Source organism: Lepidochelys kempii, chromosome 11, assembly GCF_965140285.1.
Source record: "Lepidochelys kempii isolate rLepKem1 chromosome 11, rLepKem1.hap1, whole genome shotgun sequence".
Lineage (NCBI taxonomy): Eukaryota > Metazoa > Chordata > Testudines > Cheloniidae > Lepidochelys > Lepidochelys kempii.
Window position 1 is genome coordinate 23,535,176 of NC_136390.1, and position 13,646 is coordinate 23,548,821.

At 40.6% G+C, this 13,646-nt stretch overlaps 1 protein-coding gene across 7 annotated transcripts in view; it reads right to left on the minus strand.

Moving 5' to 3' along the window:
• QTMAN (queuosine-tRNA mannosyltransferase) overlaps positions 1 to 13,646 on the minus strand; it is a 290,528-nt gene that overhangs the window by 18,305 nt on the left and 258,577 nt on the right. For 5 of the 7 annotated variants that reach the window (XM_073305405.1, XM_073305406.1, XM_073305403.1 and 2 more), the window contains 2 exons: positions 10,146 to 10,255; positions 6,222 to 6,323 (listed from right to left, as the gene is read on the minus strand). The exons of 1 other annotated variant lie outside the window; for it this stretch is intronic. In XM_073305405.1, coding sequence (XP_073161506.1) covers positions 6,222 to 6,323; positions 10,146 to 10,255 — 212 coding nt within the window. The remainder of the gene's footprint in view (positions 1 to 6,221; positions 6,324 to 10,145; positions 10,256 to 13,646) is intronic. One more of the 7 variants, XM_073305409.1, reaches the window with a different exon arrangement.

Below are 13,646 nucleotides of genomic sequence, written 5' to 3' on the forward strand. Positions count from 1 at the left end.
TCCAATGTAGCAACATCCTTCTTGAATTGTGAGCACCAGAACTTGACACAGTATTCCAGCCACCAGTACCAAATATGAAGGTAAAATAACCTCTACTTCTATTTGAGATGTCCCTGTGTATGCATCCCAGGATCACCTTAGATCTTTGGCCATAGCATCATACTGGGAGCTCACGTTCAGCTGATTATCCACCACAATCTTTTTCAGAATCACTGCTTCCCAGGATAAAGTCCCCCATCCTGTAAATATGGCCTACTTTCTTTGTTCCTAGATGTATACACTTATATTTATCTATATTAAAGCACATATTGTTTACTTCTGCCCATTTTACCAAGTGATCCAGATGGCTCTGAATCAGTGACCTATCCTCTTCATTATTTGCCACTTCCCAAATTTTCATTTTATCTGCAAACTTTATCAGTGATTATTTTATGTTTTCTTCCAGGTCACTGATGAAAATGTTAAATAGCATAGGGCAAAGAAGCAATCCCCGAGGAATTCTACTGCAAACACACATGCTTGATGACAATTCCCCATTTACAATTACATTTTGAGATCTATCAGTTAGCTAGTTTTTAATCCATTTAATCTGTGTCATGTTCATTTTACATTGTTCTAGTTTTTTAATCAAAATGACATGTGGTACCAAGTCAAATGCCTTACAGAAGTCTATGTATATTATGTCAACACTATTACTTTTATTACTATTATACTTACTAACTTGTAATCTTACCAAAAAAAATATTGCAAGTTAGCTTGATAGGATCTACTCTCCATAAACCCATGTTGACTTGCATCAATTACATTACCCTCCTTTAATTCTTTATTAATCGAGTCCTGTACAGAAGTGCTGGAACAATTTGTATAATGGGGATGCTGAGAACCATTGGACCAAAGTATAAACCCTGTATATGATGGAAACCATTTCAGGCCAGGAGGTACAGCAGTACCCCCAGCATGTCTAGTTCTAGCACCTATGGTCCCATATCAGCTGCTCCATTATCTTGCCGGGGATTGATGTCAGGATGACAGATTTATAATTATCCAGGTCATCCTGTTTACCCTTTTTTAAAATTGTCACAACATTAGCTTTCTTCCAGTCTTCTGGAACTTCTCCAGTGCTCCAAGACTTATTGAAAAGCAACATTATGGTCCAGCAAGCTCCTCTTTTAAAACTCTTGGATGGAAGTTATCTGGACCTGCTGATTTTAAAAAAAAAAGTCTAACTTTAGTAGCTTCTGTTTAATATGCTAAAGAGCTACTCATGGTAGGGAAAGAATGTTATCACCATATATTCAGATTGTATCATCAGTTTTTTCCCCAAATACAGAACAGAAATATTTATTGAACACCTCTGTCTTTTCTGCATTATCATTGATAATTCTACCATTTCCATCTACTAATGGACCAATACCATTGTCAGGATTCTTTTTGTATCTGACATATTTTAAAAATTCCTTCTTATTAGCTTTAACTCTGTTGGCCATAGATTTCTCCTTGTGTCTCTTTGCTTCTGTCACGGTTCCTCCCCCACTCTGAACTCTAGGGTACAGATGTGGGGACCTGCATGAAAAACCTCCTAAGCTTATCTTTACCAGCTTAGGTCAAAACTTCCCCAAGGTACAAAATATTACACCTTGGACTGGCCGCTACCACCACCAAACTAATACTGGTTACTGGGGAAGAGCTGTTTGGACGCGTCCTTCCCCCCAAAATACTTCCCAAAACCTTGCACCCCACTTCCTGGACAAGGTTTGGTAAAAAGCCTCACCAATTTGCATAGGTGACCACAGACCCAAACCCTTGGATCTGAGAACAATGAAAAAGCATTCAGTGTTTTACAAGAAGACTTTTAATAAAAAATAGAAGTAAATAGAAATAAAGAAATCCCCCCTGTAAAATCAGGATGGTAGATATCTTACAGGGTAATTAGATTCAAAAACATAGAGAACCCCTCTAGGCAAAACCTTAAGTTACAAAAAAGATACACAGACAGAAATAGTTATCCTATTCAGCACAATTCTTTTCTCAGCCATTTAAAGAAATCATAATCTAACACATACCTAGCTAGATTACTTACTAAAAGTTCTAAGACTCCATTCCTGTTCTGTCCCCGGCCAAGACGACCACAGACAGACACAGACCCTTTGTTTCTCTCCCTCCTCCCAGCTTTTGAAAGTATCTTGTCTCCTCATTGGTCATTTTGGTCAGGTGCCAGCGAGGTTACCTTTAGCTTCTTAACCCTTTACAGGTGAGAGGAGCTTTCCCCTGGCCAGGAGGGATTTCAAAGGGGTTTACCCTTCCCTTTATATTTATGACAGCTTCCCTTATCAATTTTCTACAATTCCTATCTTCTGATTTATATTCATTCCTATCAACCTCTCATTTATTCAATTTGTTATATATAAACAACCTGGTTTAGAGGCAATGAGGAAGTGGCTATGCAAATTTTTTATATGTATATATATATATATATATATATATATTTAAATTTTGTATGGCTGCTTCCTCATTGCCTCTAAACCAGGTTGTTATTTTAACTAGTATGGCCTTCTTCCTCAATAGTGGGATTTTGGCTTTTTTAAGGTATTCTATAAAATGTATCAATTATATTTTCCTCTGTCTCCAAAGCGTGTAAAGTAAGAACTTGTGATACTAAGGGAATTTAGTCTTATAACGAGAGAATATAAAATACAATACCTTTAAATTCCTTTACAAAACCTGAAAAAGTCGCTAAATAAATTTTCAGTAAAGTATGTGCCATAAGTTTTATTGGCACTTGTTAGGGATGACCCACATATGACATTCACAGGGAATGTGGCCCCTCAAATCCATTGTGATGAATCATATTTCATCACATTGCCCTTAATATAAAGTCTATTTATATATGAGGATGAATGGATAGATAGACGATAAAAACATGAGGTGTGGTATATTATGTTTTATTGGCATGAATTTGGGAGGATCTGCATTACTCATGATGTGTAGAAGTGTGTGTATACAACCCCGAAACCAGGCAAGAAAGGGTTAAAGAGCAGCTTTGGGTTCAGGCAGCTCCACCCTTTCACACCTGTGACACATGCCAATCTTGGAGGAAGAGCTTACAAAAGGAAGAAGCTCAGTTCATAAGACCCCAGACTGCAGAGGTGGACAGACCTCTGACCCTCATCTCCCAGAAAGGAGCACTGTAGAAAACCAAGCTATGCTGGACTGACTGTGAACACCGAGCAATAATACAGACTGCTGGAGGATCCAGGTAGGACAGAGAAGCTGGAACCGCTCCTTATTTCTGTTAATTTACTTTCTTCTCTTTTGGTGCCTTGAATACTGAGACTAGGGGCTGGAACCTAGGGCAGATTCTTGCTGAGAATATGAACTCCTGGAGGAGAAGGTGGACACTTTGGAGGAAGTAGGCTAGGAAGAAGCAAGAGGTCTGACCAGACAGAATGTAACCACTTGCCACAAAGGTCCCTGAGCTGGAACACATAGTAGAGGGAGGTACTGGGTTCCCCTCCAGCCTCACTGGGAGGACTAGCCAGAAGACTCCAGACACTAGAGGCCAGAAAGACTATTGGGTAAAAATCCTGGTTTACCCCAGAAGGAATGAGAACAAAGGTGACACGGGTGGAGGGCAGAGTCACAAGTCAAGAGGGGACCATAGATGGATCTGGTCAGCAGGACTACAGAGGATGAAACCCTGCAATGCCCTTCTTAGCCAGAAGGCAGCACACTGGCTAGTGATTCTCTTCATCACAAGAAGCTACAAATAAGATACGTAGCATCATCCAAAATGACTGCCAATAAAACTTGTCTCCACAGGACACCATCATATATTCTGTGTGTGTCACATATTTTACAGAAAAAATATCTTAGAATCTGGTGCTACTTTTTTCACCCCTCCTCCTATATTAGTCTAACTCAGGAAAGGAAACAATTTTAACAGACACACTTTAAAATCTCTGAACATTATTTAAAATAATTTTTCTTTTTGATAATAATAATGTAGTGATTTTAAGATCCAATGTGTCAGTCAATCAGTGCTAAAACCAAGTGCTGTATGCCATCAGAAAGTGAGTTTCCTAGCTCTTGAGTCATATATAGCACCCATTTCTATCCAGGATGGCTACAACAGTTTCTATATTTGTTTGTTTGGATTTATAAAAATGCTTAAGAAAGGACAATTATCCATATGCTGTATGTACCCTAGACATAATTTAAAAACTTATCCGAAGTGAATAGTATGGGTAAATATAAACCACCAGAAGTAAGACAGTCAACTTAAAAATTCAGTTTTCCCTTTCCCCACAAGAATTCTACATACTTATTATTTCCCCCGTTTTCAAATATTTGGGGAAAAGATGAGCTTTGCAAGCTTTGAATGTCATTAGATTCTTCTAAATTGCTCCCATCACTATGGTTCATGAGAGTTTCTGTATTTCTAGCCATGATGGTTCACTTCAATATCAATGACAGAAGCTACACAGAAAACTGCGGGCTGTTAGAGGTTGCACCTTAGACCTGTCATTGGTCCAGATATCCGTGTAACTGCTTGTCCTGTTCCTCATTCCACTGGTGGAGAGAGTGAAACAAAATTAACACAAAATGGTTATGTAGCAGGGTGCTGGTACAAAAGCATCTAATTAGCCCCTGCCCAGTCAGCTCCAATCAGGAGAAGCAGATTTGGGCTGATGGAAAAAGCCTGATGCTGGCCTGAGGATTGGCAACACCTGCTGGCCTGACAAGCCAAGGGCTATAAAGGCTTGGAGGGAGCCAGAAGCCAAGGGGGCAGCCAGGGAGAAGTCAGTCAGTGAGGGAGGGAGGGAACCCAAGGCCTCCTAGCTGAAGGCTGACTGCTTGTAAAAGAGGTTGAATAATCCTGTAAAGCTTGTAAATAGATAGACACTGGTGATGGGATAACTGTAGGTAAATAAAGACATGGGTTGCACAAGCCTGAAGCCTCTTGGAGCCTTACTGGGGCAGCAAGCAGGCCCCAGGAAGAGGGACGGGTCGTGGTCCCTGTTACAGTTAACAGAATACCAAAGAAAAGACTCACCTTGAAAAAGGCAGATAAATGATACAGTAGCCAGTACTCCTCTTGGAGCCACCAGGAAAATATAACCCACATTTTTCAAAAGGAGGCTGGATAGCCATCTGTCTTGGATAGTTTAGACACAACAATTCCTGCATCTTGGCAGGGCGTTAGATTAGATGACCCTTGCAGTCCCTTCTAATTCTATGATTCTATGAAGGATAAGTCATACTCCCTCTGTCTTACCTGGAGTGCAAGGCACACTGCCTTCATGTGGCTAGTGAAGAATTCTGTGCTGTACAGTAAAACTTTTGAATTTTTCTTTCTCTCTGAAGAGTGCTCCAAATTCCTGTGCCAGAGGTCGCTAAGCGCACAAGTGAGCATCTCTGTTGAAGACTTGCCTTTGGAGAACTGGCTTTCATAAAGTAATATAAAAAGAAGAACTGGGCAACAAACAAACAAACAACCCAACACAGAAGAACGGGACCAACAATCTTCACCTAATGCTCAAATGAAATCGAACAACTTCAGTGGTCCACATAGTTATTTTAGACCAGATTAATTTCCTATTAGGGCCAGAGGAGGAAGTGCCAGAATACTAGAAAGAAGACTATTCTTGTGATATTTCTGGTTGAACAGGAAGCAGGAAATACTAGAAATCTAACAAATAAGCTTGTTCTAAGACCAATTGTTTCAAGCCCAATTTTACTGACTCAAGAGGTGAAAATATACAAAGCAGGTTTATATGTGAGCCAAACTACCAATGTTTTGAGGTTCACCCATCATTAGTTTAAAAAAGCTACTTAATTTACTGCATATCCTCCCAAAATAGGGTTTCATTATTCTTACTGTTTATTTGTATAATATGTCCAACATAAGCTGTGTATAGTCAGAATTAGCTCCAGTTCTTTTGAATTGTGTAAAACTTTATACAGAACAGTTGTCCTCACAAGCCAGGAAAAGAAGCAAAGTGCAGAAGAGTATTATATGCAAATATTAAAGATTAATGACTTGTTTCATGATAGACATAAACCAGAAGCTCTCCACAGGAGTTCTTAACCCTAAATTTTATTTTAAATACAATATCTCTGTTTCACATTCCATTTCTCCCCTACCACTTTGAAGAGATTATTAAAGTCAAAAGCACACAGAAAGAGGCATTTTACACAGCGTTAGGTGTTAGTATTTTTACCAGTTATAACAAAGGCAAATACAGAATCCTGCCTTAACCAACAGAAAACAAGGTCCTGGTTCTGGGAGGTGTTGAGCATCTTCTTAGATGTGCTGATTAGAGCTGTATGGAGAAAAGTAATTCCATTTCACATAGAATTTTGATCATTTGAAATGTGTTTTCATTTCAATTTGACATGAAAACCAAATATTTTGAAAGACTTTGTGAAGCAGAATAAAGCCCTGGGTCTGGGGTAATCCACCTGGTGGCTTCCCTGAAGCTATGAGCCTGGTAGCTAGGGAGCCGGTGCTCCCAGGGCCTACCAGCTCCCAGTTCCCCATTATCCTGCCTGTTGGCTTGCAGAGGAGCCAGAAGCCTGGGACCCCAGCTGCGCCAGGGGCCACAGAGCTTTGGAGTTCTGGCTCTCAGGGTTTTCAGGCTCCCTGTCAGCCCACCACAGAAGCTTCCAAGGACCCAGGAGCCTGGAACTTGAGGTCCCAGCAAGTCACCAGGTGGGTTGCTAAGGAGCTGGGCAGGTGAGCTGGCAGGAAAGCAGGCAGATTTCTGATGGAGACCAGACTGGGTTCCATCTATATGCTGCTGAAATCAAACTGTCTTCACAAAACATTTCAATTTCAATCAATCAGCATTCTCTGATGGGAAAACGTGCCATCAGAGAATTTCTGACCAGCTTTAGTGCTAATATCCTTAACTTCCAGTGCGGGAGTTGGGAACACTCAGGATCAGGGTCGTACTGATTTTAACTACTTAGCTTAAATTGTATATATTTATTTATATTCTGTTACTGATTTTGGGTGTAAGATGGTCACTTATGTAGAATTTGCATAAAGGCATGTCATTTCACCTTTGACGATCAGTGACCTGGATCCTGCCATAAGAGTAACTGGAAGTGGGAGGTTGGTGGTTGCTGGTTTAAATGTGCTGCAGTGTTCCTTTCCAGGAGATTATCTGTCTAGACAGATATGCCACACCAAGGTGATTTATGCTGATGTGAAATGAGAGTGCATCAGGATTACACTGAGATGCAAACTTAGTGTTTTAAATTAGAGTGTCTTTATTGTGGGACAGTTGGAAGCGTGCACTATGGACCTGATCCAGTGCCCACTCAAACCAATGAGAGTCTTTTAGTGATTTCAATGAGTGCTGGATTGGACCTTATATGAAAGCTAAGAAAAAACATCACTTATATAGACTGGAAGCATTGTCCAGTGGTTAAAATGCTACCCTGGGACTTGGGAGACCTTGGTTCAATTCCCTGCTCCATTGCAGACTTCCTGTATGACTTTGAACACATCATTTATTCACTATGCATCAGTTCCCCATCTGTAAAGTGGGAATAATGGCACTTCCCTATCCCACAGAAGTGTTGTCAGGATAAAAACATTAAAGACGGTTGAATACTAGGGAAAAGGAGTCACATTAGTACCCTAGAGATCAGTCACATGTTAATGAATCAGATTAATACATTTGAAATGCCTTACTGCATTCCATTAATTGTCAGAGCACAAAACTGGACACTTTTTGTAGCATTTCAAATATATTAGCTATATAACGTAATGCCTCACCTTGGTTCATCATTGGGGATGGAACCCATGATCTTTGTTACCTCTAAGGATGATGGCAGTAGTAGCCTCTTAGCCTGCAAGCGGGCCAGCCACTGGCAGCATAACCACTTACTCAGCATATTACATACGCTCCTGTTAGGATCATCACACTGAGTGTTTGAAGTCTATTTATGCTCAAGGGATACATTCACAAAGAAATGTAGGCACCTAAAAAAATCACTGGGATTCACAAAGTCTGACTTTGGCACTTGTAGGCTCCCAATACAATGAATGGGGAGAGACAGGTGCCTTAGAATGGGATTCACAAAAGTCAGTACACTTGGCGCCTTCTCATCTCTGATAACCAATAAGAGATGCCAAGCTGAGGGGTAAGTGGTAAGCCCTGCCCCTCTCTCAGAAATAGGTGCCTAAGTCCAGGCTCCCTCTGATGGATCTGCAGAGTCTGACAGTCAGTCTCTCCAGTTGAAGTGTTCCACTGTGGTGAAATAATTTAAAAAAATAATTGGAGTAGGGGGACTGGATCCTCATGCTTGCTCTCTCTCGCCCAATGTTTAAGCTGCTGCACTGTGGATAAATAGTGAAAGAATCGTTGGGTCAGAGAGAGAGAGCAAGCATGAAAATGACTCTGCTGCCTGCAGGTTACAGCATTCAACTGGGAGGTAAAAGATCCAGGATCCACTCCCTCTGCTCCAATTACTTTTGAAATTATTTATCCACAGTGGAGCAACTTCAACAGGAGAGATGGAGGGAGCCCCTGTCAGACTATCCTGTAGCCCAGTGGCTAGGGCACTCACCATAAAGGTGGCAGATCCCTGTTCAAATCCCTTCTCTCCCACAGGTGAAGAAGGGAACTGAACCAGGAGTCTACCGCATCCCAAGAGAGCACTGTAACCACTGGACTACACACAAGGAGAGATTTGGATTTTGTGTGAGCTTCTCTGTAGGGGCCCAGTCCAGTAGGTGAGGTCTGAACATACTTACTGAACACACTGACAAGTTACACGGAGAAATGTCTATCTTCCCCCAGTTCATGCATTGCTCTGGGACATAGGCATCCAGATGCCTGAGATGGGGCTGCAGTGCGTATGTTCAGAGGCAGAAACATAGGCACTTAGGGAACTCTTAATGCAAAAATTTAGGTATTAGGAGAGTTTAGGCACCAACAGGATTCGGGGGGGAGCTGAGCAGGGGCTTTCTGAATCCCAGTAAAGCCTGTAGAGCCTAAATCCTTTTTTGAATATAGCCCTAAGTCTCTATGCCAGTTTTATACCAAAGGTATTATAGAATTGGTATAAAGACATGGTCATGGTGTAAATGATCCCTAGATTTAAACTAAATTAGTGTCTAGTGCCTCTACCTGAAAATCTCCAAGAAGAAAACCATTACCACTTAAAGCAGGGCAATTGCAGAAAATGTAAAACTGTGTGGGCAATGGGGTTGAATTTCAACAAATATCAAGAAGCATCCCGCAAGGTCACAATTCTATTAGCTAAGGATGTGGAGAACAAAAACTTGATCAGAGGTTAAACAGTACATAGAGCAATTGACCCAGAAATAGAAAAAAAATTGCAGTAAATTCGGGGTATGTTCATTCAAGTCAACAAAAAGTTCCTGGTAAGGCTCAAGCACATAGTTGACACATCAGTTATAACAAACAACAATAGCAGTATTTCAGACATTTCAAATGACAGCACAGGAATATTAAGCAGCAGATCCTTAGCAAAATTCCACTGAAGTCAATAGTTACATTAATTCACACCAGCTGAATATCTGACATGCTCTGTCACTTTCTCTCTCTGTATGTATGTAAATATATAAATATATGACTTAAGTATAACTTGAAGGGACCACTCTTAGGGTGAGAGGATAGTTTAATTCCATTGTCATCCACGTCTTGTCCTTTCTGCTGATAATGTCAACAATTAGTGTCAATTATGATGGTAGTCTTTATGATGTTAACACTTGTCCACTAGGAAGTGAACTAAGACACATTTCACTTATTTCATATAGGCCAAGCTGCCATCAAATAAATAGTAATGACTTTTGGTCAGTGGAGAATTCAGACCAGTGACCTAGAGTTGAAAGTCTCTGTATCTCATTAATAATTCTCTGAACTATCCAATCTCTTACATCTATATATTTTACATCCATATAAATGCATTACATGGAACACATATCATAAATAAATGGCTTTATACTCTCAAGCAATATCAAAGAGCGCTGCAATATTTTTAATATAACAATTTGATTTTATAACATACCAGCATCTTTTTGTTTTACTATGTAATTTACCAACCCCATAACTTCTAGAATTGTCTGGCTTCTGCCACCTGAAGAATTAGATCATTCAAAAAGGTACCTGGGACATCAGTGAAGGTCTCTCCAAGGACAGACACATGAAAAGGTAGGTCCATCTCCTTAAGTTTCAGTAATACTTTAAAGAAACTCTCAGGGTCTTTGTCATGTTCCCTTGAAATAAACAAACAGAATTTACCTTGAATTAGGTTATGTTTATTTGTAGAAAACTTTTTACCTTATCAGAGTAAGGTTTATCTTAACCTCTGTTTTTGGTATTGGGGACCTCAGGCTCAGTCCCCTAAGCATGACTTCCTCCTCTGCTCATTCACCCTGCATGATGGCTTATGCCATATGGACTTTTATTTTCCTCAGCCCAGGATTCAAGACCACAAATCAGCCTTGTTAGAGTCTTAAGCCTGTTCCCTAGCCCATCTTTCTGAGACCTTGTGTTCACTCTTTAAATTAACAACTTAGATAGCATACAGATTTAAATATTTAAATCTATAAGCTATATAGATATAGCTATAAGCATATCTCTGCCACACGAACAGACAACACTGAAATCATACTAATTTTTTAGTCAGGGAGCATGTGTATTCCATGTGCAAGTTAACCATAGAAAGGTAAGGGAGGGGTATTTGATTCGTAAAAATGTAAAGAATCATAATTTCAATGGTGTCACCCTCTGCAGTGTGGTGGGGAATTGCTTCCCCCCTCCCCCCCGCCTCCCTCCAGGTCCTCTGGTTGGTGGAAATTTTGATAATACAGTATCATAAAAAATGGGCCAAATTGGGTATCATTCAAAAGCCCTTTCTCCCACAAACACAATGGTACCAAACAAGGTAAACCTAGAACAATTATGTAGCTATGTATTTGAGAAAAATGTTTTAAATTAGCTTTTTAAAATTATACTTTAAATACAGGCATGTCAAACATGCAGCCCTCACAAAGTAAAATTGTGTCCGTTGATTAACAGAACATGCTCAGAACATGATACCTGATTAATTTTTTTAATGTTACAGATTACTATACATATAAGGAGTGCTTTGACTTGATTTGCCAGTATCATTAGGAAAGAAGTGGTTCAGTGGTATTGATTATCAACTTTGTTTATAATGCCAAAAGAGTTCTAATGAGGTACTGCTTAAGATGTCAGCATCCAGTCTGAAATTAATGGAATACCTTTGTAAACAGTACGCACATAGTTACATAACATACATACATTACATAACATAATTAATTACAATCACGGTGATGGGTTGTACTAGGCCCAGAGGCTCCCTGCAGGAGGTCACAGGGTCCTACCACACCCCATCCCAGAGAGGAGAAGAAGGAAAGTCCTCCAGTGGCCTAGCATGGTTGTGGGGAAGCAGCCAATAAGGGAGGCTGCAGAGAGCACTGAGCCAATCAGAGCCCCACAGACTCACATAAAAGGAATTGTAGGGCTAGAGTCAGTCAGTTGCTGCCTGGAACTGTGTTCCTGGCTGGCTGAAGGAGCAGAAGGACCATGGGCAGATCAGTTGCTGGCAGGGCTTGGGGATGCAAGAAGGGGCTCCTGGCTGGCTGCTGCGACTGAGTAAGGACTGAGCCGAGGAAGAGCTGCAGGAAGATAGTGTCCTGAGGGTACAGCCCCATACCTGGGCTGGGACTATTTAAAGACTGAACCCAGGGAGGGCTACAGAGATACCAACAGAGGGGTACTGGGATACGCCCCTGGTGGTCTGTATATACCGGAAGAGGTCTGGTTTGCTTCACATACAGATTGTGTGAGAGACTCGGTTGACTTGGTGCTTGAGAACCACCAACAGAGGTCACCACAAACCAAGAGTGCAGCCACACGCACTCAACCAGGGCATGCTCGTGAGAGGTGGGTGCTACCCCATTACCCAATCCCAAAGAAATGTATTACAAAATCCTTGTTTTTACTTTGATCTTGATCATTTTTAGACATTAGCGGGGAGCAAAGAATACCAGCTAATATCTGAATCTTGGAGAATACCACCGTAGGGGACCTGGTTAAACATGTGGCTCCGTGACAGCTTGTGTGCTACATGAACTGCACCCATACACTGAATTTGGCAAGGTTGCAGAGGAAGTACATCAAGCACCAGGAAAAGTCGAAGATGCCAGGACAAGTGTTAGCTGTGGGAGAGTCTTTGCTCTCTTTATTTCATTTGTCCGGAGTGCTAATTGGAATTTGCATTTGACAGGACTGGAAGACTTTGTGAAATATTTTTTTGCTTTAGATCTAACCAACTATTCTGCAATGATTGCCTGGTAAATTGCTGAAATAAGAGGTGTAGTGAAGTCTGCCCCAGACACATGGGAAGAATTTAAAGAAGGAAATTGGAGTGTTTAAAGGTCGCTAATTCCCTGCTGGGCATTTGGTTCAGATAAAGCTCTAGAGCATGAAAACGCAGCAAAAAGAAAGTTATTTGGGGGTTGGTGGGCATAACACAGAAGCCCAGTTTTTCCTGACAACCCCAGAACTCCACTGAATTTTGAATGAAATATTATGCACAGCTGGAATGACTTTCCCAGAAGTAATAAAGCACCATTAGGTTCTGCTAAGTGCCAAGAAGAGGACAGGATGAGCTTACTTGGATTGACAGCACATCTGAGTACGACAGACCAGCGCTTATTAATCATGACAAAACAGGTCCAAGTGATGAGAAGTGAATGGATACTTTGGATCATGACTTGTTTGAAGTCTTCAAAACCCAAAGCATTATCCAGAGGTTTGTCAATCTAAGGTCTCCAATCAAGAAAAGACTAAAGCTGTAAATGACTTAAAAGAAAATCAAAGTGAACATAGCAGGGATTTTTTCAGAGCTAACCACAGACAGGTAATCCCCATGATGTTGACCTACATGAGACTTTAGGAAAGTATAAATTCTTCGTAGTACAACAAGCTGTGTTTGAATGCGATGGAAGAAGGCATACGTGCCAAACGAAAAGCAAACTAAAGTACACTAATACATACCTAGCCTGGTCTTCCTAAGCCAGCACCCAGTGACAATGTGACTGGTATCTTATGCCAGCAGAGTCCTTTCAATATAGCAATCATAAATGGCTGAGGTATAAGTTCTCAACAAACCAGAAACTGTTAATGCCTGCTGAGATTTGGCTGATTAATTTAATTATGAAGCTACAGAGAATATACTGGATCAATGACATAATCCACCTCATATTTGACACATATGTAGAGGAATCAATTAAAATACTACTAGAAAGAAGAGAGACTATCTTATTTCACCTGTCCAATACAAAATCATTGACTCCACAAACATCTTCAAAGTCACATTAAAGAAGCTGTCTCATACTCAAATGAAGGATTAGTTAATTGCATACTTTGCAGAAAAAACACTCTAGCATGCAAGGAATTGTTGAAAGAATTTCTTTGTTGCATTGTGTAACAAAGCGGATGCCTTGCACTGTTCAGTGGAGTTTCTTCATAGTTCCCATGAGGAGGCTGACACTAAAATTATCCTGCATGCTGTCAATGCCACAAAGAGAGGTGCTACTAAACTCTGGATTTTTGCACAAGACACAGATGTTTTAG